The following is a 25,551-nucleotide window of genomic DNA, read 5'->3' as shown; positions in this document are numbered from 1 at the left end:
AATTTTATTTCATTTATTTTGGTAATTTCTTTTTCACTGTATGTATAATATTTGCTGACTATTAATTTAGTTGAATGTTGTAAAGAACAATAATAAATGATTATATTATTATTATAGTGCAGGTGTGCTCTAAGTGGGGTACGCGAACCCCTAGGGGTTCGCTATTCGACGGCAGGGGTTCGCGACAAGATTTACGTAATGGTGGCTTGACAAATGATACCGAGTAAGAATTAAGGTTAAAATTGTCCAAAATTACTCCTAACACTGAATCCGTTTGCGACACGAAAGAAGCAAAACCAATCATTGATATTAGAGGCATTTCTTTTGGTACTTTATGTATTACCTTTGTATGTACCTTTTATTCAAATAAACCTTAAACCTTATTTTCTTCAACTTTTTTTATTCGGGTCCAGTAATTAGTAAGGGGTTCGCTGTCACTTGGAAATTTTAACAGGGTTTATAGTGCATACCCTAGTTTAAATCCAGTGCACGCCACTGACCTTGAGGTGCCATTGAGGAGCAAATCAATACACACAAATAAAATTGCACAAAATAGTGTTTTATTTTTACTCGATAGTCCATTAAACATTTTCCAAAAATATAACTTATTAAAGTGTTTTTCAGATAGCATGGGTGTGACAGTTGCCTTATGACGTCAAATCATCAAAGTCTCGCCTCAATAGCTCAACGGTAAGAGCGGTCGGACTCATCACCAAAGGGTGGTGGTTCGACCCTCCTCCTAGCACAGTCTTTCCCGATTAGTTGGAGGGGAATGGGAATATTGGTCATATTATAAAAGATATGGCAAATATTCTTTAAAAAAAAAGTACTATTATCGTGAATCGCGGCAAACTTTCAAGAGTGAAATGAACTGTCACCGAACCCATGCTATCTGAAAAACATAAACATAAATAAATATAATTTTATAAAAATCATATTATTATTATAAAAAAAATCACCCTTTATAACTAAATAGTGTCAATTTAACACAAGATTAAGTACATTAACGAATAATTAAAATCAATAGAATAAAAAATTAACGAAAAAAAAAATCCTTTAACCTAAAAATTTTACACAAAATCATTACAATTTTGCAAATTATATCAATGTTTTTTAGACCACGGAAATTGAAATACATTCTTCCAAAGAAACAAAGCAGAAAAAACAAAAGAAAAAATTTGTTTCTTTCGTTTTTTTTTTCAATTTTTTTTTCTTCTTTCTAGTATAAAAAGGCAAAGGTATACCGTATAGCCAAAGACAAATTTTCCTTTGTATTTCTGCTATTTATTAATACTTAACGTACCTACGTACGATAAATATTACGACAGTTTATTAAATCATGCAATAAAAATTTTAATAAAAAAAAATACAACCGACTCTTAAACCTAAAAACGTACGTAACGTAAACTAAAAAGCGAAAAATAACATCATATTATGTTCTACCTGCTGATTAGTATGAAGGCGGTGCTCAGCCGGTGATGTATTAATTCAAGCTATGTGAGAATAACTTACAGATTTAGATTTTGCAGACAGTGTTATTTCACGTAGTCCTGTTAGAAATGGCTTAAATTAAGACAACATCGGTGTACATACATAAAAAAAAATACCGACCGAATTGAGAACCTCCACCTTTTTGAAGTCGGTTAAAAATAATTTATTTTTGTAATCGTATGTCTTTCCAAAACCGAGGTATAATTTGTTTTAAACTTCCCTTTTTTATAATAAACTAGCGGACGTCCGCGACTTCGTCCGCGTGGAATTTAGTTTTTCACAAATCCCTCGGGATTTCGGGAAATAACCATGGATTTTTCCGGGATAAAAAGTAGCCTATGTGTTAATCCAGACTATAATATATCTCAATACCAAATTTCAGTTAATTCGGTTCAGTAGTCGAGGCGTGAAAGAGTAACAAACATTCATCATCAAAATCATCAGTTTTCGCAAATCTCGAGAAACCATGGATTTTTTCGTGATAAAAAGTAGCCTATGTGTTAATCCAGAGTGAAATCTATTTCCATTTCAAATTTCCGCTAAATCGCTTCAGTAGTAGCGGCGTTATAGAGTAACAAACATCCAAACATCCATACAAACTTTCGCGTTAATAATATTAGTAGTATTCAGACACGGTAACAGAAGTGCATTACATTAGCATTACGAAAAACTTACAAAAAAATTTGACTATACTTTTTCTCACAGAGTGAATAAACACGACTTTTGCTCACTGGCGTTACGAGGGCCTACGTTCCATCTAACAAACTATAAATATACTAAACTATCTAAACGTTATTATAAACATTGTCTGTTATTTGCTGATAATAATTCTTCATTTTTTTTTTTATTCTTTACAAGTCAGCCCTTGACTACAATCACACCTGATGGTAAGTGATGATGCAGTCTAAGATGGAAGCGGGCTAAATTGTAGGAGGAGGATGAAAATCCACACCCCTTTCGGTTTCTACACGACACCGTACCGGAACGCTAAATCGCTTGGCGGTACGTCTTTGTCGGTAGGGTGGTAACAAGCCACGGCCGAAGCCTCCCACCAGCCAGACCTGGACCAATTAAGAAAACCTCAATCGACCCAGCCGGGGATCGAACCCAGGACCTCCGTCTTGTAAATCCACCGCGCATACCACTGCGCCACGGAGGCCGTCAAAATGTCATGATTACAGTTTTTCGTTAATAAGATACTGATTTGACTAAACCTAAAGATTCCATCTTTAGCTTTATTATTTATGATTTAAACTCAGATTAAACTATTTACATTTATAATTAATTAAAATATTATAATGATATTAATTTCATAATGTTAGACTAAGCCGTAAAACTGTTTAATTAAAAAGTAGTTGTAAGATACAGAAACCATTTTTTAATTGTAAAACTGTTAGAGTCATAGTCGGTAATTATTTTGTCGTCTGGTAGTCAGTCGAGCGCGGTCTTTGTTGGTGATAATACACTTTGTTGGAACTATACGAAGATTTTCATTGCTGAATACACATTCCTGACGTCACGCTGCCCGTCTCAGTAATACTGGTTTTATACAGCAAAAGCGTCATTTTTGAGCTAAAGAGGTAAAAGTGGTATTTTTATTTAACATTGTGGGTTATTTTGTGTTTTAATAAAGCACTTTTTTGTATACATTTATAATTACATATGTCACAAGCAAATGGCTTTTCACCAGTGTGAGTTTTGATATGATGTAATAAAGTACCTTTTTGTGTACATTTATAATCGCATAACTCACAAGAAAATGGTTTTTCACCAGAGTGGGTTCTCTTGTGTCTTAATAAAGTACTTTTTCGTGCAAATTTATAATTGCATATATCACAAGAAAACGGTTTTTCACCAGTGTGGCTTCTCTTGTGTCTTAATAAACCTTCTTTACGAGCACTTTTAAAACTGCATACATCACACGAGAATGTCTTTTCACCAGTATGAATTTTAATATGCTGCTTTAAGCTACCTATTCGCGCAAATTTATAATTGCACATATCACACGAAAATGGCTTTACACCAGTGTGGGTCCTCATATGCAGTAATAAGCCTTGTTTATGTGCATATTTACAACTACATATTTCACATAAAAACGGCTTTTCGCCAGTGTGGGTTTTAATATGCCGTAATAAATGACCTTTTTGTGCAAATTTAAAATTGCATATCTCACAGGAAAATGGCTTTCTACCAGTGTGGGTTTTAATATGCTGTAATAATTGACTTTTTTGTGCAAATGTATTATTGCATATCTCACAGGAAAATGACTTTTCCCCAGTATGGGTATTAATATGCTGTAATAAATGACTTTTTAGTTCACATTTATAACTGCATATCTCACAGGAAAATGGCTTTTCAACAGAGTGGGTCATGTTGTGTTTTACTAAATTACTTTTCTGCGCACATTTATAATTGCATTTCTCACAGGAAAATGGCCTTTCGCCAGTGTGAGTTCTAATATGCTCTAATAAAACTTTTTTCTCTGCACATTTATAATTGCATATCGTACAAGAAAATGGCTTTTCACCAGTGTGAGTTTTATTATGTCTTAATAAATTACCTTTTAGTGCACATTTATAATTGCATATGTCACAAGAATAAGGCTTTTCACCAGTGTGGAATTTCATGTGCCGTATTAAATGACTTCTTTGTAAACATTTGTAACCGCATGTTTCACAAGAAAAAGGTTTTTCACCAGTGTGGATTGTCATGTGCTGTAACATAGTACCTTTCTGTGCACATTTATAATTGCACATCTCACAAGAAAATGGCTTTTCACCAGTGTGGGTCATCTTATGCTTTAATAACCAACTGTTTTGTGCACATTTATAACTGCATGTATCACAAGAAAATGGCTTTTCACCAGTGTGGATTTTCATGTGTCTTAATAAACTACTTTTTCGTGGAAATTTATAATAGCATGTATCACAAGAAAACGGCTTTTCACCAGTGTGGGTTACCATGTGTTTTACTAAAACACTTTTTATTGCACATTTATAGTTGCATATCTCACAAGCGTACGGCTTGGCAGCAGTGTGGGTTCTCACGAGTCGATTCTTATCAAGTACAGCTTTATTGGGATGTTTGAATCTATCATGTAATTGGACTACAGAATTTGGGAATCTATTTATATCTGTGTACGGTTTGGTGTCGCTCTGAGACGATCGGTTGTCCAGTTCGTCAATTTCAATTTCAAAGATTTGTTCGCTTTTCAAGATAGCACCTGCTTCGTACTCGTTGCTTGCTCCAAGTTTCACTGAAACAAGATATTATTTTACAATTTACAATTAAGCTATATTTTACAATATACAAATAAGATATTGTATATAAATTAAAAGTATGCTAATAGTAAAGTAATTTTGTAAAAGTAACAGGGTATCTGCGATCATTACTTTCGGAGCTACAGGGATTTAAAGGGTCAGATTTGCGGCGCTGCCGCGGATCCCTGAAAAACGCCCCATACAAAATGGCACGAACTAATGACGTCGTAGGTAATGTAATGATCGTTCGATTTGTATGTGCGTTCAAACAAAATTACTAATATCTTTGTTATTTGTGCGTTTATGTTTATAGTTCACATATTACAAAATGTCACATTTAATGTAAGGAAGCTAAAACTATGAATTTTCATCTAATTCATTCTTTATTATTTATAATTTATAAACAGGTCGATAGTATTTTTTACAGATAGAAGATACAAAATGCTGTTGAGAAAATAATTTTCAAAATTTTAAAAATATTTTTTTGTTTCGCGCCCTTGTCTACAAATTAAACATAGATAATACAGTGAAAGTGTTCAAATAGCCAATAAAAAATCTGGAATTGAATTCATATCCGGTGTAAGCTGTCAATGTCATGTAATATTGTCAAATGACAATAAGACACAAGTTGAAAAGAAACATTAAATCGTAGACAGAGAAGCATTAACCAAAAAAAAAACGTTAAATTGCTTTAAAAACGCCGCGCACAGTTCTACGCGAAGATCACTGCCAATCTGTCAGAGTGTGAGTTACATAACATATGCGCGTCGCGCAGCCGCTTCGCAGTTTGGATCATGCCGCGTTGCAAGAACCAGCTCATGACTAAGGGTATGCGTTCGAAGCTAGTCGGGCATACTCCGACCTTATATCACGTGAATTTTAGCCGTGTTTCATAATCAATTAATATGAATAACTCTCACGATAGTTTAAATTCTAAATTAATAATCAAGTTATTTTAGAATCAGCTCGTCACTCACCTGAAGCCTGATCGTCTGCAGCCAGGAGAGGGTCATCATTCAGCCTCCGACTCCCTGTCCTGTGAAACAGCAGGATATGAGTTTGTTGCACTCAACGCAAGTTCAGTCACAATATCACATGGTTTTAAACAATAGGCTCATTGGCGTATCTATAACTAAAATAAAATAAAAAAAATAAAAAAGCCTTTTATTTCCTAAATAAATAGATATTACAATCAGGTACGTTATTTTAAACAAAGAAAATTCTTTTAAATAAATTCAGACAAACAAAAGAAGAGAAATATTTACAATGTACCTTTTATTGGTTATAAATTTTATTTATACTATTAGGAACCCCTCTCAGGTGAAGGCCTCTTCCAAGGATTGCCATTTTTGTGTCGTCGAGATGTCGACTTGTAGGGTCTATGAGTACATATGTGTATTTTGTGCTTAAACGACGTTTGCCTGGTAGTCTTCGCCATGTTGTTACCTATTCATTCTTGTGATGATAGCGTTTTAACTTTGTAGATAGTTAGGTATAATTTATTTTGTTGCGTGAAGCGTATCTATACTACAGGCTTTCTTGATAAGTACTGTTTATCAAGAAACAAATTAAAAATGAGGGTATAGATCACTAGTCATTTCACACCTAATAATAATTATAATTAACTTGTTCTTATAGTAATGAAAATAAATTTGATTAATAAGCTTAGAACAATTAGATATGGTTAATTTAATACATTTTACATACCATTTTATATACAAATCATAATAATAATAATAATAATAAAGTCTTTATTTATTTCATACAAATTAGTAATACAATTTTTTTTTTAATAGATTTTTTTTTTCTTTTTATATTATGTTTGCATGAATCCCTCAGTCATTTGACACAATCAACAATGAGATGGAAATAAACAGGAGAATAAACATAACCTGGAGCAGATACTGGGCACAAAAGGAGATTTTTAAAGGAAACTATATTTAAAACACAAAAAAATAGTAATGGACACCTGTATTTTACCATGCCTAACATATGCCAGCCAAACATGGGTGTTTGATAACAAAACCAAAGGCAAAGTAAGGTCATGTCAGAGGGCAATGGAACGCAGTATGCTGAAATTGAAAAAAATCCATAAAGTCAGACATAAAATGATCAGAGAAAGAACCAGAGTCACAGACGCCTTAAAACATGCCTTGAAACAAAAATGGCAATGGGCAGGACATGTATCGCGGTTGAAAGACGCCAGGTGGACACTTACCGTCACTGAATGGCAGGGTCCACTAGGCAAAAGGAGAGTTGGCAGACCTCAGAAGCGCTGGACAGACGACATTGCTCAAGTGGCTGGTAGGGATTGGATGAGGTCAGGATGGGACAGAGGAAAGTGGAAACTGCTGGAGGAGGCCTATACCCAAGACAGACAAATCATACATCATTTAAAATAAATAAGTTATAAAATGGCATGATTTTTCTACCCTCATTTAAAAAAATACAAACAATATTAATTTTGTGTACATACATGGAATAAAGGTCCGAAATATATCAATATCAATTAATAAAAGGATTTCCTTGTTATCAACCCATATTCGGCTCACTGCTGAGCTCGAGTCTCCTCTCAGAATGAGAGGGGTTAGGCCAATAGTCCACAACGCTGGCCCAATGCGGATTGGCAGACTTCACACACGCAGAGAATTAAGAAAATTCTCTGGTATGCAGGTTTCCTCACGATGTTTTCCTTCACCATTTGAGACATGTGATATTTAATTTCTTAAAATGCACACAACTATAAAAGTTGCAGGTGCATGCCTCGGACCGGATTTGAACCCACACCCTCCAGACAGTCGTGATAGCCCAATGGGAATATTATACCAACCAGGAATATACAAAGCATTTATAATACATAAAATTTTATTGTTAAGTTAAAACACATAATTTTTAAATCTCTTAAAATCTTTAAAAAAATTTGATAATCTATACTTATAATAAAACTGGTCGAATTCTATTATATACTTATTTGCAATTTGACTTATACCATTTGTAACAACAAACGTTAGCGTGGCATAGAGTACTACTAGCGCCATCTAGAATCTATATTTTTTTTTACAAATTCTGTACATTTCTGTACATTGAAGATATTTTGAAAATTTTTGTTGGGGGGGCATAATATAATCGATACTGAAGCTAAAAATAATTATTTTCGATTTTTTGTCAGCGGGCATCACGCTGAAACTAATGAATGAATTCAAATGAAACTTGGCACGGTTTAAGATATAATACTACATAATACGGAGAAGGTTATAGGATACTTTTTGCGAAAATAAAATAAGAAGGGGGTGAAATAGGGGTTAAAAGTTTGTATGGAAGGTTCTTCATTTTTAGAGTTACAGTTTTAAAAATTTGTTCACAAATCATAAAAAAAATACGGAATATAATGTAATTCAAGTTTTTTTAAATCCAAGAGGCTCGCACTTTTGTGATGCAGTGTCGTTGTATACTGACTTGTTCTGTAGCACGAGTGAGTCACCGCTGCGGCTCACAGCTGCACGAGGCTCATCACATGCAGCATCGCCGCCAGCCACCTGCCAAATACAAAACTCATTCACTCATCTCTCTGTCCATAGAGGACAATCTCAGACCAATTATTGTATAGGACCTGCCTCGCTAGACGTTACTTTTCTGTCAAAGTATATGATCAATGATCTAATGCGATTATAAAAACTGTATCTATAGAATCGATGTTAAATAGTTGTAATCGTGTTCGTCGGTTAAAGAGCTCCGTAAAAATACCTTTCTGTGTAATTGAATTGTGTAAAAAACGGGAAAAAACTTCTAGTTTAGTATCAGATATATACCAAATTTAAGCTCGTTTTCCTCAGAAAATGACAGACAATTTTATTCGTGACTATGAGTGCAATAAAGGTCCTTCTATAATTAGTCTGAGAGGACAATGTATGATAGATATGCACGGGCCATATACCACCTCGATCGAGAAGTGCAGAACAGTCTCACCTCAAGATGCTGCATCATATGTTCCTTGTACTCAATTTCTTGCACAAATTCCTGTAAACAAAGGCTACATCCGAAGGTAACACTTTCAATCTTTATGTAACTCTCTGTTTTGGTCTTGTATTCTGCAACTGCAGTGCAGGAAGTTGCTGCTCTTCTATGTAGAGCTTCACTCACAGCCTCAGCCAGTAGCCCCCCTTCTAACTTGATGCTCATCTCGGCGTATTGCTCATTAGATACACAGTGATCTTCTTGTGCCAATTCCAAGTTATCAGCACTCGACATGGAGTCAGAACTCTCTTCTTTCTTCATTGAAACAGTGGCAACATCTCCCACTACAGATTCCTCTGCTGCCGTCTGCTCCTCTTCATCAGTGTGATCTATGTACAAGTCACAATGGTTAGCTCCTAATGTTGTTTGTGTCAAATTACACTTCAGATGTGCAGTTGTGCAGTTCATCAATTCTTTGTGTTGTATAGTATTCTGAAACAAGGTCAATGTTAACACCAAACAATCAACTCCTCAAGTAAGGTAACAAGACATTAATTATTAATACTGAGTACTCACTAATTCATGTTGTTCAACTAAGTCTGTCATCAGTGAATGGGCTCTCAAGCTCAAGTCTCTAAATCTACTGAAGTTAATCAATCTCTGAGCACACAGCACACAGAGTGTTTGCTTCAGGTTTCCTCGACGACACAACTGAAACAACTGCACACAATTATGAGTGATAAAAAGAAAAACTGAGACAAATGTTGACCTATGTTTTATATCCCTTTACAGTTTCAATTAGTACAATTTGATTGTCAACTCACAGACAGTCCAGTTAGCTGTTCATATGCCTCCTCCAACTTGTGTTTACTCATTAGAGACAGCTTGCTGCCAGTGTCCAGGCATATCATGCACATCTGTAAATATACCAACAGTTACTTCTACATTACTACTTGCATGTGAGTAATGCTGCTATAAGTATGTCTTAGCACTTCCTTGATCTAAATTCACAAATAAGAACACAACAAACTGACCTGCACTGTTGAAGGAATAGCATGAGAGTGAATCTGCCTCACACAACTCTCTGTTGTACAAAAGTCATCATCCAGAAAGTGCTGGGAGCAGACCACAGCAGGGTCGGGCAGGTGATGGTCTTGTGTGCCGAGAGCTCTGAGCCAAGCAGTACGGAGATTGCCTTCACTGGGTAACCTGGATATACATAAGCAAAATAACAGCTATAGCATATTCTGATACAAGGATCTGATCATTAAATACAGAACCAGACATCCAGATGGTGGATGATGGTGATGGTGGTGGTGGTGATAATATAATTAAGATTTTCTTAATAATTATAATTATTCTGGAATAATTGTTTCAATGTTAACAAGTGGTATCAACTGTTGATATTAAAGTAACTAAGAAAGCTCAATCTTTCAATAGTCAATGCACAGTAAGAGTTTAGACCTGAGTGAGACAATCTCATACTTATAGCTAATAATTTGGTTATTCTATACATTCTATATATACTAGGCATAGCTGGGCATTAACTTGTTAATCCTTTAATCGTTAATTAACGAAGTTAACATTTTGATTAACGGATTAACTTTTAAAAATGTTAACGGACACGTTAACTTCTGTTAATATGCATAAGTCCGTTAATCGTTAATCCAATGCCTACTATTTACGGCGCGACGCGAAAAACAGGTTCAGACAAGAAAGAAATGATGAATGATTTTTTTTTCAAAGAAATCAACTAATTACTATATTTATGTTAAATATGTATAGATAAAAAAATCAACAAAAAACAAATTATGGCACATTTCCCCGGTGGTCATCCTTATTTATCCAATGGTGATCTCATACAATGATATAAAAATGCAATATTACACAGTCATGTTAACGGATTAACGATTAACGTTAACTTGCGTTAATTCTTCCGGAATGTAACGGTTTAACGTTTAACGAAGCTAACTATTTTTGTAGCGGATTAACGATTAACGAAGTTAACTATTTGATTAACGGTGCCCAGCTATGATACTAGGTTAGTTGCTGCATCTCAAAAGTCAGCTAAACACTGGTACATAGAGCTGCGAGTGTGTGCTACTTTTCTTGTGAGGTTGGCGGCTGTGGCTGAAAGCTATCAGATAAATAATTCTACTCACTCATGAAAGGTAATTCCTGTTCGCTCAGATGTTGACGCATTGTCTGAAGTATTTACGCAGAAAGGCACGCAGCACTGCATCTCGGTGTAATTTGTGCTTCACGGATTTTAATTTTTCTGAGGTGATTTCGACAATTTACTTGTTACTTCGATTTTCGACACTATACACAATTAAACATCATAAATAAATGATGTTTATGATGATTTTATCAATTTTTATCTTTGACAATGACATTAGTAGTAGTATCTTTTATCTATGGTATCTATTGATTTTATGCTCTAGTCTTTATGGTATCTATTTATCACAGATCTCTAATCTATATAAAAATTTTAATAAAAAAAATTCAACCGACTTCCAACTCAAAAAATAACTTTAACTAAAAAGCAAAAAATAACATCCTACCTATGTGCTACCTTCTGATCAGTTTGAAGGCGGTGCCAAGCCAGTGATGTTTTAATTAAATACGTTTAAACTACAAAATTTACGTGGTTATTCCAGAAACAGCTTTAATTAAAACACGACACTGGCTTGGCACCGCCTTTTAAGTTATTTTTTGAGTTGGAAGTCGGTTGAATTTTTTTTATTAAAATTTTTATTTTTTTATTTTTAGTGTTAGCATACCCACTGCGTGTATACAGTCACAACCTATCTAAGTGAAAAGTTCTTATCAATACAAATTTATCAAGTCCAAACACAAGGTAGCTACTGTGAACCGTCGAGGAGTTCTCTTCACTGTCCCTCGTCTTCATCATCAGACCCTTAATACAGTCACAATCCATCTAGGTGGAAATTTCTCATTAATACAAATTTATCAAGTCCAAAGACAAGGTAGCTACTGTGAACCGTCGAGGAGTTCTCTTCACTGTCCCTCGTCTTCATCACCAGACCCTTAATACAGTCACAACCCATATAAGTGGAAAGTACTCATCAATACAAATTAATCAAGCCCAAACAAAAGGTGACTGCTGTAAATCCTTGACGAGTTCCATCGTCTGTGTTTCGGCTCCATCATCAGACCAACTCCAAACCTTCATAAAGTTGTAGTGGTTTAAAATACCTTATGGAAACACTAACAAACGTACTAGCCGTCTCTACAACTTTCGAAAGTTCTCCTCAATTTCTCCAGGATGCCATCATCAGATCCTGACATGAAAAAAATGGGACCACCCTGGAAGTAAACCCTACAAAACAAAAAAAGAATTTTCAAAATCGGTCCACAATTGACGGAATTATCGCTGGACATACATAAAAAAAAAAAAAAAAAAACATACATACAGCCGAACGTAGAACCTCCTCCTTTTTGGAAGTCGGTTAATAAATTAGTAAACACAGACGACAAATGAAGTTAGTAAAATATTAATGTTCTTACTATTAAAAGTGTGCTGTAAGCTTAGACCATTAAAAAGACAGGAACTGCCTCACTTACCGTTACCCCTCTGGCAAAGATTAAAAATCTATGATCTAACGCGTTTATAAAAACTGTTGCTATAGAATCGATGTTTCATTGTTGTAATCGTTTTCGTCGTGTAAAGAGCTCCCTAAAAATGCCGGTTTGTGTAGTTGAATGGCATAAAAACGGCCAAAAACTTGTCGTTTAGTAAAAGATGGAGTAACCTTTCATTTGAAAGTATTTAAACCTTAATTTTATCAAATTTTTAATAAAAACAATTTATAAAATGAATCGATTCTTTTGACGAAACAGCCAAACATCGATCAGTAATCGAATATTCTATGTATTTAATCTGTGGATAGTCTAAGCAATGTCACAGTTAGTATATATACAAGCAGTAGTTTGACTTCATACTAGAGGTCGAAACGCAAGCTATACCTACGCATCTCGAACTCGGGGCGTGCGTGGGGTGCAGACAGTCGCCACTGTGCCGCAGTGACGAACGCACGGTGCATTGGATTTTTTAATTATGACGACCAGGAAAGTAAAAGCCTTGCAAATAGTGGGCTATTATATTTATAAAAATTGTTTAATATTTTGTATTCTAAAAACATTATTTTAGGCTAAGAACTAACAAAAATAATATCATATTAATATTAACTATTTAGTAGATCCTCAAAATTAAACTTTTCAGCCTTCACCGAACAATCTCCCTTGTGCCTCCTCCATCTACTCGACACTGGCGAGATAAACAGTTGGCACAAATGAAAGCCATAAAGAAGAATTGAATTGAAAGATAATAACCCCAAGCAAATCCAATTAAATTAATTAAATCAGTAATAAATACAAGCAAATATAATTAAATTAATTATATTGATATATTTTCTGCTGAAGTGTATTTTATTAAACATAAAAATCACATTTTACTCTATGTTAAAATAGTTGTGCGATAGGGTACATTATGCGAGAATTTTTGAACGAAAGCATTCATCACTAAAAGCTCAGATTACTATAAAATAGTATAGAAAATTGTCATTTTACAAAAGGTCTGTGATATAAAGTATTTATTCTAAGGTTATACAATTATATTTTTATCCTTTGAAACCATTGAAAAATATAATTTAATCGTATTTGTGTAATATTTTCAAGTTTTTTGATATACTGTACAAGACCTAGCCAGAAATGTTTCATTTCTTTGTCAACTCTCAACTGTCAACAAAAATCTCTTTGTCAACCCCTGTGAAAAATCCCAATACAAAAAAGAAATATAACTTGGTCACCCTAGTGATTTTTTTAAATTATTCAAATCAGTTTTAGATAAGTAAGTGGTGTATCTACCATTTGCGTTTTATCCATTAATTACGGGACACCCGGTGTATGTATATTACGAAAATATTGCAAAAGGCGGCCTTATCGCTTAGTAACGATATCTACCAGGCAAGTGGCAACCTTAGGAAAACATTAGGACATTTAACTGCAGGTGTATTGCGCTGCTGCTGAGTACGCCTACATGCATATCTCACGCACGCATGGACAAACTTTGGCTCTATTATTTCTTCCAGTTGCTATTGTGGGTTCTCATATGTTTAAATAAATTGCCTTTTAGCATATATATTTTTATTGCATAAATGTCCCAAAAAAATGGCCTATCATCTGCGCCCTAATAACTTACTTTTATGTGCAAATTTATAATTGCAGGTCTCACAGCAATGGCGTCACATCAGTGTGTGTAATTTTTTTATGTCTTAATAAATCACTTTTACGTGTACATTTATAATCGCATATCTCACAGGACAATGGTATAATACCAGTGTGTCTTTTAATATGCTGTGTTAAAGCACTTTTTAGTGAACATTTATAATTGCACATCTCACAGGAAAATGGCTTTTCACCAGTATGCGTTACCTGGTGCCGTAGTAAATAAATTTTCCGTGCACATTTATAGTCGCATATCTCACAAGAAAATGGCTTTTCACCTGTGTGGGTTTTCATGTGCTCTAATAAATTACTTTTTTGCGTACATTTGTAATTGCATAACTGACAGGAAAATGGCTTTTTACCAGTATGGGTTGTCATGTGCTTTACTAAATTACTTTTTCTTGAACATTTATATTTGCATATATCACATGAAAATAGTTTTTCACCAGTGTGCTTTATCATATGCTGTAATAATTGATTTTTACGTGCACATTTATAAATGCAAATCTCACAGGAAAATGGCTTTTCACCAGTGTGGGTTGCCTGGTGCTGTAGTAAATTACATTTTTTTTTACATTTATAGTTGCATATCTCACAAGAGTAAGGCTTGTCAGCAGTGAGGGTTCTCATGAATGGATTCTCACCGAATACAGCTTTCTTGGGTTTCTTGAACATATTATTGTATAACTGGATTGCATTTTTTGTATTTACATTTGTGTACAGTTTAGTGCCGCTTTGAGACGATTGGTTGTACAGTTCGTTAATGTCAGTTTCAAGGATCTGTTCGCTTGTCAGGATCGCACCTGCTCCTTCAGTTGCCTGCACTTTGCTCTCGTCGTTTGCCGCAAGTCTCGCGGACAGTGGAGCGACTGAAACAATACATTCTACTTACAATTGAGTCCGACAAACGTTTGCGACAGCTCTACTGCTACTATCTGTGCGCCAGAACGTTACTCGCGCGACTTTTACCAATATACTCACTATGTAAAAGAAAACTGAAAACTATTTTTTACCCGACTGCAAGAAGGGTTATGTTTTTCGCGCGTATCTTGTATGTATGTATGTATGTATGTAATATTCTATATTACCTCATATCTGCTAAACAACTGAATGGATTTACGTAATTAGGACATCGTTAAATTAGTCTCAATAACCCAAGTGTTCTTAGATAGGTCAAACTAAAAAAAAAATAACAAGACGACTGTGAGACGCTATAGACTCGAGGTGAAAAAATTTTTTTTTTTCTAATATTGCAATATGGGTATCAAATTCAAGAACTTTTTGTGAGGATTCTAAAATGGTATATCATGGCCATATTAAAAAAAACTACAATTAGAAAAACGTCATTTTATTAGTCGTCTATACAAAACACGCGAGGCGGATGACTATAGGTGCGAGCAGGTTTGTGAAGTGAAGTTATAAAATAGACTAAATTAAATATATTGATTATAAGAATCGGCTAAGTGCGAGTCGGATTCGCCCACCGAGTGTTCCGTAGATTTTTTTGAATATTTGCTTAACTTCGGTTGGACGTATAAATTATCGTACTTTGTAATAAATGTATTAAATAAATCCGAAATTAACCATCTATGGTAACTAAAAAGTGTGAAATAAATAAATTAATTAAACAAATAAAAAAACCCGACTGCATTAAGTATAAAATAACTGAAAAGGAAGAAAACAAGCTCAGTCCAGAAGTGTAGAAAGCAATTAGAAAACAGTCGGGACCTGTTAAATAATATAGAAGAAAATCATTCTACCCAATATCTAAGGTCCCGACTGTTTTCTAATTGCTTTCTACACTTCTGGACTGAGCTTGTTTTCTTTCTTTTCAGTTATTTTATACTTAATGCAGTCGGGTTTTTTTATTTGTTTAATTAATTCATCAGTTTTCTTTTTCTTCCAGGCAACCTTCGGTTTAGTAAAACTTAAGGACATCAGCAGGTTGCGAATAACAAAAATAAACATAGTATTAGTAATACACATACGTACAAATAATTTACATCCTAATACATAAACAATATTACACAAATACCTACAATAATGAATAAAATACAAATCAAAATATACTAATAAATACATTATAAAGTCATATTGAAGAGAAATAATAGATACAGATCGTCCTTACTGCACTAGATAGTGGGTCTTTACGGCATTTTTAAAAATATAGAGTGACTTTGACTGTCGTATGTTCAAAGGGAGAGCATTCCATAACTTAACGGCTTGCACAACGAAAGAAATTTTATAAAATTTCGTCTTATGCACGGGTAAACATAGAGTTACATGTAACATAACAGTAAAAATAAAGTAAAGAATGTAAAATAATAGGCTTCGGATGTTGTTTTTATATTTTTTAAAGGGTAAGATAATATAATTTAATTTAATTAACAATACTGTAAATAAAAATAAGAAGGCTCAGAGTCACACAGCGGGCGATGGAACGAGCTATGCTCGGAGTATCTCTGCGTGATCGAATCAGAAATGAGTAGATCCGCAGACGAACCAAAGTCACCGACATAGCTGGTGGACTGACGACATCCGCGACAGCGAGTCGCAGACATTCGCTGGATGCTGGTCGCTATTGTCCTGGCTTGATCTGCTCGTCACTTACCTGAAGCCTGAGTGCAGTCTGCAGATGGATGAGGGTCATCCTTCAGCCTCTGACTTCCTGCTCTGTGAAACATAGCAACAGAACGTGAGTTTGCTTGCTTTCAATGCAAGTTTAGGCACAATAACCCATGGTTCTGAACAATTGGCTGATGTGTCAGTTTTTATTTTTACCCTTAACTATAGTCGTGGGCCCACAGGACCCAAGTTGAATTTTTGAACATGGGTAAAAATCAGGACGTGTGCCTCATCGCCTCCCGCTTGTAGGTACTTTCCAAACATACACCAAAGTATTTTGAGAAGAATGAACATGCTTCACTTTCTACTACAAAGGTGAGTATTGCTGTCCGTGTGGGTCAGTGAGACCCACCACTATATGCTACTACTGCGCAATTTTTTTTAGTTTTTGACACGACACGTTCACCACAATGAACAGGAGTTTATAAAGGCGATAAATACACATATTATCTTCTATTATTTAAGAAATTGAATATCACGTGTCTCTAACGGTGAAGGAATAACATAGTGAGGAAACCTGCATACCAGAGATATTTCTCATTTCCCTGCGTGTGTGAAGTCTGCCAATCCGCATTGGGCCAGCTAACCCCTCTCATTCTAAGAGGAGACTCAAGCTCAGCAGTGAGCCGATTATGGGTTGATAATGATGATGATGATGACATATTATCTGAAGACTGTACACTTGTGTCATAAGCCTAAAAGGCTAATAATAGGTAGTCTACACTGCCTATTTGCATGACATGTGCAAAAACGGTGTGCGCAAATTATGCTTTTAACTTTTTTACCGAAAGAGTTTTCATGAGACATGAAACGAGCTGTGTTTAATTTTTTATTGTGATTTCTATTTTATATAATTATTTTTCGAAAGCATGTTTTAAATAACGTCTATTTAAAGAAAAAGAAGAAATGTCATTATGAATAATTTTAAAATAAAGATTATATTCTTGATTTTGTATAATACTATAATTGTATTTTTATTTTATTTAACATCAACTATAGGTGGGTCCTGTGGACCCACTCCTATATAAGTGTGATTTTCCTTCACCACTACAGTTAAGGGTTAAGTAATACAATGAATGGACGAGGCAGATGGCCCACCTGATGGAGAGGATACATATTTATCAGAGCAACAAGCGTTAGCAGGCGTATAATAAGGGACAGGAGCCAGCCTCATGGACCAATAGTTACACCGGCAGCAGACCGGAGCACTCAGATACATAGTGTCAGACTCAGCTTGCCGTAGTGCACAAATTGTGTTTACCACTAGTGTAGTTGTATACTGACTTGTTCTGCAGCAAGACTAAGTCACAGCTGCCGGTCACAGCTGCATAAGGCTCGCACACTTGTGGTGCATCACATGCAGCGTCGCCGTCATCGTCCTGCCAAATACAAAACTCATTCACACGTCTGTCCGTCCACAGAGGACATTGTATGATAGATATGCAAAGGCTATATACCACCTCCGTCAAGAAGTGCACAACAGACTCACCTCGAGATGCATGATCATATGTTCATAGTATGCATTCCCTTTCATAAATTCTTGCAAACAAATTGTGCATGCAAATTTGATACTTTCACTCTCTATGCAACTCTCTGTTACAGCCTCGTATTCTGTAACTGTAGTTGCTGCTCCTATATGAAGAGCTTCACTCACAGCCTCAGCCAGTGGCTCCTCTTCTAACATGTTGCTCATGTCGTAGTATTGGTCATTAGATACACAGTGATCTCCTTGTGCCAATTCCAAGTTATCAGCACTCAACATGGGGTCAGAAATGCCTTCATTATTCATCACAACTGTTGCAACATCTCCCACTACAGATTCCTCAGCTGCTGTCTGCTCCTCTTCATCAGTGTGATCCATGTTCAATACACAATGGTTAGCTCCTAATGTTGTTTGTGTCAAATAACACTTCAGATGTGCAGTTGTGCAGTTCATCAATTCGTTGTGTTGTATAGTATTCTGAAACAAGGTCAATGTTAACACATAACAATCGACTCCTCAAGTAAGGTATAAAGACATAATTATTCCTCCAACTTGTGTTTACTCATTAGAGACAGCTTGCTGCCAGTGTCCAGGCATATCATGCACATCTGTAAATATACCAACAGTTAATCTAGGAACAGGGAAAAATGGCACAAAGAGCAGTTCTACACAGTGGAGGGAGTTTATTATCTTGGCATTCCATGGATTCACCATGCGGGTATCAGGTTTATAGCATAGCGTAGCAGAGAGAAAATCAGTAGAGCCCTGGACTTGTTACAATGGGAGTAGGGTTAAGGAATTCCTCGACAATCTATTACCACTCCCCTTCTCCACTCACGTTGTTCTCCCTGAATAGCAAAATAAATAAAGGGATAGGGTACGGGCAGGGTAGGGATAGGATGGGGGTAGGGTATAGGTAAGGTAGGGGTAGGGTAGAGGTAGGTTTGGGGTAGGGTAGGGGTATTGTGGGGGTAAGGGTAGGGGTAGAGGGGTAGGGTAGGGGTAGAGTAGAGGTAGGGGTTGGGTAGAGTAGGGGTAGGGTTGGGGTAGTGGTACGGTAGGGGTAGGGTAGGGGTAGTAGTAAAGTTGACATCGAATTTTACGCGGACGAAGTCGCGGGCGTCCGCAAGTAGACGATAAAAAAATCATCCTGACTTGGCATGTAAGGAAGGAACCCAAAAAAAATTTTTTTTAATTATCTTTTTACCACTTTGTAGACGTATATTAAATACATACTCTTAGTAAATCTCATCTTTCTAGTTTTAACAGACTCTAAGTTATCGTACTGACAACTTTATCTTTTTAACTAACAACGGAATTAGTATGCAATTTTCGATTTCCAATTACGTTTTTTAAGTTGGTCGACTATTTTTCGATAAATAGCAACTGCTTATTAGCCGTTAACTAATAGGCTCAATAGCCTATGAATAACCATTTAGCCGGTAGAGGCTGGGAAGACTTGACTCTAACAAATTTGATACTTTCACTCTCTATGCAACTCTCTGTTACAGCCTCGTATTCTGTAACTGTAGTTGCTGCTCTTCTATGAAGAGCTTCACTCACAGCCTCAGCCAGTGGCTCCTCTTCTAACATGTTGCTCATGTCGAAGTATTGCTCATTAGATACACAGTGATCTCCTTGTGCCAATTCCAAGTTATCAACACTCAACATGGGGTCAGAAATGCCTTCATTATTCATCACAACTGTTGCTACATCTCCCACTACAGATTCCTCTGCTGCTGTCTGCTCCTCTTCATCAGTGTGATCCATGTTCAATTCACAATGGTTAGCTCCTAATGTTGTTTGTGTCAAATAACACTTCAGATGTGCAGTTGTGCAGTTCATCAATTCGTTGTGTTGTATAGTATTCTGAAACAAGGTCAATGTTAACACATAACAATCGACTCCTCAAGTAAGGTATAAAGACATAATTATTCCTCCAACTTGTGTTTACTCATTAGAGACAGCTTGCTGCCTGTGTCCAGGCATATCATGCACATCTATACTAATATTATAAAGAGGTAAAGTTTGTAAGTTTGTAAGTTTGTAACAATTCTTTGAAATTGGGTAATCTTCGGAACTACTGGTCCGATTTTAAAAATTCTTTCACCAGTAGAATGCTATGTTATCGGGGAGTGCTATAGACTATATTTTATATTTCTATCATATATAACTACTGAGTTATCGCGGGTTTTCTCTTACAGGTCGGACCGAAAAACTTACTTATTCGCATGCGCTGCCTCAACCATTGCGTATAACTGAAATTAATGTATGGAGGCTTTTTGAATCTTTAAAAGTTCTACAAAAAAGTCCGCGACACCATATATCTATCTTTTATATTTTAGCAGATATAGTACCTTTAGTACTTTAATTAATTATTTAAATTTTAAACTAAGGTTTACGTCATTATTTACACAACTAAACTTAAATCCTTATCAAAATAAATTATTTAATAATCACAAGAATATTATAGAGATAAGATTTGCCCTTTACAGTATGTTAATTAGTTATATAGTTTCGGAGATAATACAAAATTTTTGAAAGTCGCAGAAATGCCGCTATATGACGCCCCGCGGTTTCAATTACGTGGTTCCCGTTCCCGTGTGAATATGGGGACCAAACTTAGCCTATGACACTCGCAAATAATGTAGCTTTCTATTGGTAAAAGAATTTTCCAAATCGGTCCAGTAGATCCAGAGATTACCCCCGACAACCACACAAACTTTACCTCTTTATAGTATTAGCATAGAAGTCGCTTGGGAAATTATAGTCTTTTGGTCATTGCACCACACTCAAAAGGCTGGACCAATTTTGCTGAGTGTAGGGTAGGGTACGGATAAGGTAGGGGTAGTGTAGGGTAGGGGCAAGGTAGAGGTAGGGGAAGGATATGGAAGGTATAGGGTAGGGGAGGAGTAGGATAGGGGTAGGGTAGGGTAAGGTAGGGTAGGGGTAGGGTACGGGTAGGGTAGGGGTAAGGTAGGGGTAGGGAAGGGTTAGGGTTAGCGGTAGGGTAGGAGTAAGGTAGGGGTAGGGTAGGGGTAGATTAAGGGTAGGGTAGGATAGGGTATGGATAGGGTACGGGTAGGGTTAGGGCAGGGGAGGTGGGGGGAGGGAAGGGTTAGCGTTAGCGGTAGGGTAGGAGTAAGGTAGGGGTAGGGTAGGGTAGGGTTGGGTAGGCTTACGAGCAGGGTAAGGTAGAGAGAGAGAAGTTTACATCAATTTTTACGCGGACGATGTCGCGGGCGTCCGCTAGTCTGTAAATATACCAACAGTTAATCTAGGAACAGGGAAAAATGGCACAAAGAACAGTTCTACACAGTTATTATCTTGGCATTCCATGGATTCACCATGCGGGTATCAGGTTTATAGCATAGCGTAGCAGAGAGAAAATCAGCAGAGCCCTGGACTTGTTACAATGGGAGTAGGGTTAAGGAATTCCTTGACAATCTATTACCACTCCCCTTCTCCACTCACGTTGTTCTCCCTGAATAGCAAAATAAATAAAGGGATAGGGTACGGGCAGGGTAGGGATAGGATGGGGGTAGGGTATAGGTAAGGTAGGGGTAGGGTAGAGGTAGGTTTGAGATAGGGTAGGGGTATTGTGGGGGTAAGGGTAGGGGTAGAGGGGTAGGGTAGGGGTAGAGTAGAGGTAGGGGTTGGGTAGAGTAGGGGTAGGGTTGGGGTAGTGGTACGGTAGGGGTAGGGTAGGGGTAGTAGTAAAGTTGACATCGAATTTTACGCGGACGAAGTCGCGGGCGTCCGCTAGTAGACGATAAAAAAATCATCCTGACTTGGCATGTAAGGAAGGAACCCAAAAAAAATTTTTTTTAATTATCTTTTTACCACTTTGTAGACGTATATTAAATACATACTCTTAGTAAATCTCATCTTTTTAGTTTTAACAGACTCTAAGTTATCGTACTGACAACTTCATCTTTTTAACTAACAACGGAATTAGTATGCAATTTTCGATTTCCAATTACGTTTTTTAAGTTGGTCGACTATTTTTCGATAAATAGCAACTGCTTATTAGCCGTTAACTAATAGGCTCAATAGCCTATGAATAACCATTTAGCCGGTAGAGGCTGGGAAGACTTGACTCTAACAAATTTGATACTTTCACTCTCTATGCAACTCTCTGTTACAGCCTTGTATTCTGTAACTGTAGTTGCTGCTCCTATATGAAGAGCTTCACTCACAGCCTCAGCCAGTGGCTCCTCTTCTAACATGTTGCTCATGTCGTAGTATTGGTCATTAGATACACAGTGATCTCCTTGTGCCAATTCCAAGTTATCAGCACTCAACATGGGGTCAGAAATGCCTTCATTCTTCATCACAACTGTTGCTACATCTCCCACTACAGATTCCTCTGCTGCTGTCTGCTCCTCTTCATCAGTGTGATCCATGTTCAATTCACAATGGTTAGCTCCTAATGTTGTTTGTGTCAAATAACACTTCAGATGTGCAGTTGTGCAGTTCATCAATTCGTTGTGTTGTATAGTATTCTGAAACAAGGTCAATGTTAACACATAACAATCGACTCCTCAAGTAAGGTATAAAGACATAATTATTCCTCCAACTTGTGTTTACTCATTAGAGACAGCTTGCTGCCAGTGTCCAGGCATATCATGCACATCTGTAAATATACCAACAGTTAATCTAGGAACAGGGAAAAATGGCACAAAGAACAGTTCTACACAGTTATTATCTTGGCATTCCATGGATTCACCATGCGGGTATCAGGTTTATAGCATAGCGTAGCAGAGAGAAAATCAGCAGAGCCCTGGACTTGTTACAATGGGAGTAGGGTTAAGGAATTCCTTGACAATCTATTACCACTCCCCTTCTCCACTCACGTTGTTCTCCCTGAATAGCAAAATAAATAAAGGGATAGGGTACGGGCAGGGTAGGGATAGGATGGGGGTAGGGTATAGGTAAGGTAGGGGTAGGGTAGAGCTAGGTTTGAGGTAGGGTAGGGGTATTGTGGGGGTAAGGGTAGGGGTAGAGGGGTAGGGTAGGGGTAGAGTAGAGGTAGGGGTTGGGTAGAGTAGGGGTAGGGTTGGGGTAGTGGTACGGTAGGGGTAGGGTAGGGGTAGTAGTAAAGTTGACATCGAATTTTACGCGGACGAAGTCGCGGGCGTCCGCAAGTAGACGATAAAAAAATCATCCTGACTTGGCATGTAAGGAAGGAACCCAAAAAAAATTTTATTTAATTATCTTTTTACCACTTTGTAGACGTATATTAAATACATACTCTTAGTAAATCTCATCTTTCTAGTTTTAACAGACTCTAAGTTATCGTACTGACAACTTTATCTTTTTAACTAACAACGGAATTAGTATGCAATTTTCGATTTCCAATTACGTTTTTTAAGTTGGTCGACTATTTTTCGATAAATAGCAACTGCTTATTAGCCGTTAACTAATAGGCTCAATAGCCTATGAATAACCATTTAGCCGGTAGAGGCTGGGAAGACTTGACTCTAACAAAAATTAGCTCTTAAAAGCTTAATATTTTTTTAAATTATGCTTTTAGAATAAAAAATATTAAACAAACTTAATAAATATAATAGCCTACCATTTGCGAGGCTATTTTTCCTAGTCGTCATAATTAAAAAATCCAATGCACCGTGCGTTCGTCACTGCGGCACAGTGGCGACTGTCTGTACCCCACGCCCCGAGTTCGAGGTGCGTAGGTATAGCTCGTGTTTCGACCTCTAGTATAAAGTCAAACTACTGCTTGTATTTATATTAACTGTGACATTGCTTAGACTATCCACAGATTAAATACATAGAATATTCGATTACTGATCGATGTTTGGCTGTTTCGTCAAAAGAATCGATTCATTTTATAAATTGTTTTTATTAAAAATTTGATAAAATTAAGGTTTAAATACTTTCAAATGAAACGTTACTCCATCTTTTACAAAACTACAAGTTTTTGGCCGTTTTTTATGCCATTTAACTACACAAACCGGCATTTTAGGGCGCTTTACACGACGAAAACGATTACAACAATGAAACATCGATTCTATAGCAACAGTTTTTATAAACGCGTTAGATCATAGATTTTTAATCATTGCCAGAGGGGTAACGGTTAGCGAGGCAAGTCCTTTCTTATTAATGGTCTAAGTAAACAGTACTCATCAAGAAAGGCTGTATTATAGGGTCAAGAACAGGCATCATTAAAGCTCATTCAATACAGAGCATGGGACAAGATATATATATAGATATCACATCACTCTGCCTGCAAGGTTGCCAGGTGTGGCCGAAATTAATGAGATAAATAGTTATACTCACGCATGAAAGGTAATTCCCGTTCTCTCAGATGTTGACACATTCACAGAAGTATTTTCGCAGAAATGCGCGCATTATGGGTAGTCACGAATAGTCCTCAACTGATAGGAACTGCTCTTTCGTCTTTCGAGTTTTTCGTGAGGGCTTACCCTCAGTACACTTTTTCTTACTTTTCTTTTTAATATGTGATTTAAATCTTAGTAGTTTGATTAATTTCTACGGTTTAGTTAAAAGTCTGTGTAAATACTTCACATCAGTCATCAAGGAACATATTTGCTTCACATTAACTCTACTGTAAAAACAATAAACAAATAACAATTTGCACGACAAGAGAATAAATTATTTTATTGATTTGCCCCACCCCTAATAAGATTATTGATTTACCGGTTGCCCCTGGTCAAAGATTACAGTGTATTATTGGAAATAGATAGGCTACTCTAAATTTTTTCGGAACGCCTGTGATAGCGCCATCTAGTAACTAGCTACGGTATTTTTAGTACAGTATCCATTATTTTTATAAAAATAATAATGCATAATTTTGTAAAGGAGAGAGATTTTTGATTTTGTAATAGTTAAAGAAAGCAATAGAGAAAAACAAAAAAAAAACAAAAAGTTTTCCATTGATACCCCCGGGCTCGAATTCAGGAATATTAGATCGTACCATTGTTATACACCACTAGGCCAAATGACTATGTCGAACATCGCGTCGTTGAAATTAATGTACACTTACTATCTTTCTTTAATAATCCCTTTGCTTTAGAAATACAAACACATTCTTCCTATTACGCGTCATAATTAAAAGGAAAAATATTTTTTTTTCGCTTTTTTTCCGTGCTTATACGGTTTCAATCTCTAAAAACATTTTATTACATACACACATAACACATAAGTCATTGAATTTACTATCCTGGAATCTTAAATCTAGAATGTAGATGGCGCTGCTTCATTTCACTTCTTTTCACGTTCTTCTAAGTTCCCATGGCATGCCCCTGGTTGCCCCAACCCACAGATCATTAAACAATATAAATTAGTAAAAGGTAAAAGTAAAACTAAAACCCAAAGAATATTCCATCCATACATTTTTAATCTCAGACCAATTATTGTATAGGACCTGCCTCGCTAGAAGATGTTAAATAGTTGTAATCGTGTTCGTCGGTTAAAGAGCTCCGTAAAAATACCTTTTTTTGTAAT

General features: G+C 36.3%; 2 protein-coding genes across 9 annotated transcripts in view; both read right to left on the bottom strand.

The window, feature by feature from the left end:
• Positions 1–543: 543 nt before the first annotated feature.
• The window catches only part of LOC112054420 (zinc finger protein 271), a 58,244-nt gene continuing 33,236 nt past the window's right edge, over positions 544–25,551 (bottom strand). For 5 of the 7 annotated variants that reach the window (XM_052889953.1, XM_052889956.1, XM_052889952.1 and 2 more), the window contains 2 exons: positions 5,729–5,787; positions 544–4,747 (listed from right to left, as the gene is read on the bottom strand). In XM_052889953.1, coding sequence (XP_052745913.1) covers positions 3,087–4,747; positions 5,729–5,787 — 1,720 coding nt within the window. In that variant the 3' untranslated portion in view covers positions 544–3,086. Of the gene's footprint in view, positions 4,748–5,728; positions 5,788–8,207; positions 8,288–8,717; positions 9,198–9,281; positions 9,426–9,529; positions 9,623–9,739; positions 9,915–10,867; positions 11,118–25,551 lie in introns of those variants that run through there. The other 2 variants (XM_052889958.1, XM_052889957.1) reach the window with 2 other exon arrangements.
• Positions 13,918–25,108, bottom strand: LOC112056792 (zinc finger protein 271-like). Of its 2 annotated transcripts, XM_052889978.1 has the most exons (7): positions 24,364–25,108; positions 22,263–22,568; positions 19,627–19,932; positions 18,070–18,540; positions 17,865–17,959; positions 16,567–16,628; positions 13,918–14,824 (listed from the first exon to the last, which is right to left on the bottom strand). In XM_052889978.1, the coding sequence occupies exons 2-7, from the start codon at positions 22,542–22,544 to the stop codon at positions 13,959–13,961; spliced, it is 2,082 nt and encodes a 693-aa protein (XP_052745938.1). In that variant the 5' UTR covers positions 22,545–22,568; positions 24,364–25,108; the 3' UTR covers positions 13,918–13,958. The 2 variants fall into 2 exon arrangements, with proteins under 2 accessions (XP_052745938.1, XP_052745939.1); XM_052889979.1 differs by lacking the exon at positions 24,364–25,108 and having other exon boundaries at positions 22,263–22,759.

This window comes from Bicyclus anynana, chromosome 26 (assembly GCF_947172395.1).
Source record: "Bicyclus anynana chromosome 26, ilBicAnyn1.1, whole genome shotgun sequence".
Classification (NCBI taxonomy): Eukaryota; Metazoa; Arthropoda; class Insecta; order Lepidoptera; family Nymphalidae; genus Bicyclus; species Bicyclus anynana.
The sequence above is the reverse complement of the archived record's forward strand: the minus strand, read 5'-3'. Positions and strand labels throughout refer to the sequence as shown.

Coding starts and splice junctions, on each gene's coding strand:
- LOC112056792 (XM_052889978.1), bottom strand. CDS start 22,544: ATGAACTGCACAACTGCACATCTGAAGTGTTATTTGACACAAACAACA. Junction 19,933..22,262: donor AGGAGCCACTGGCTGAGGCT/GTGAGTGAAGCT, acceptor ACCTTGTTTCAG/AATACTATACAACACAACGA. Junction 14,825..16,566: donor AGACTGCACTCAGGCTTCAG/GTAAGTGACGAG, acceptor GTATTGTTTCAG/TCGCTCCACTGTCCGCGAGA.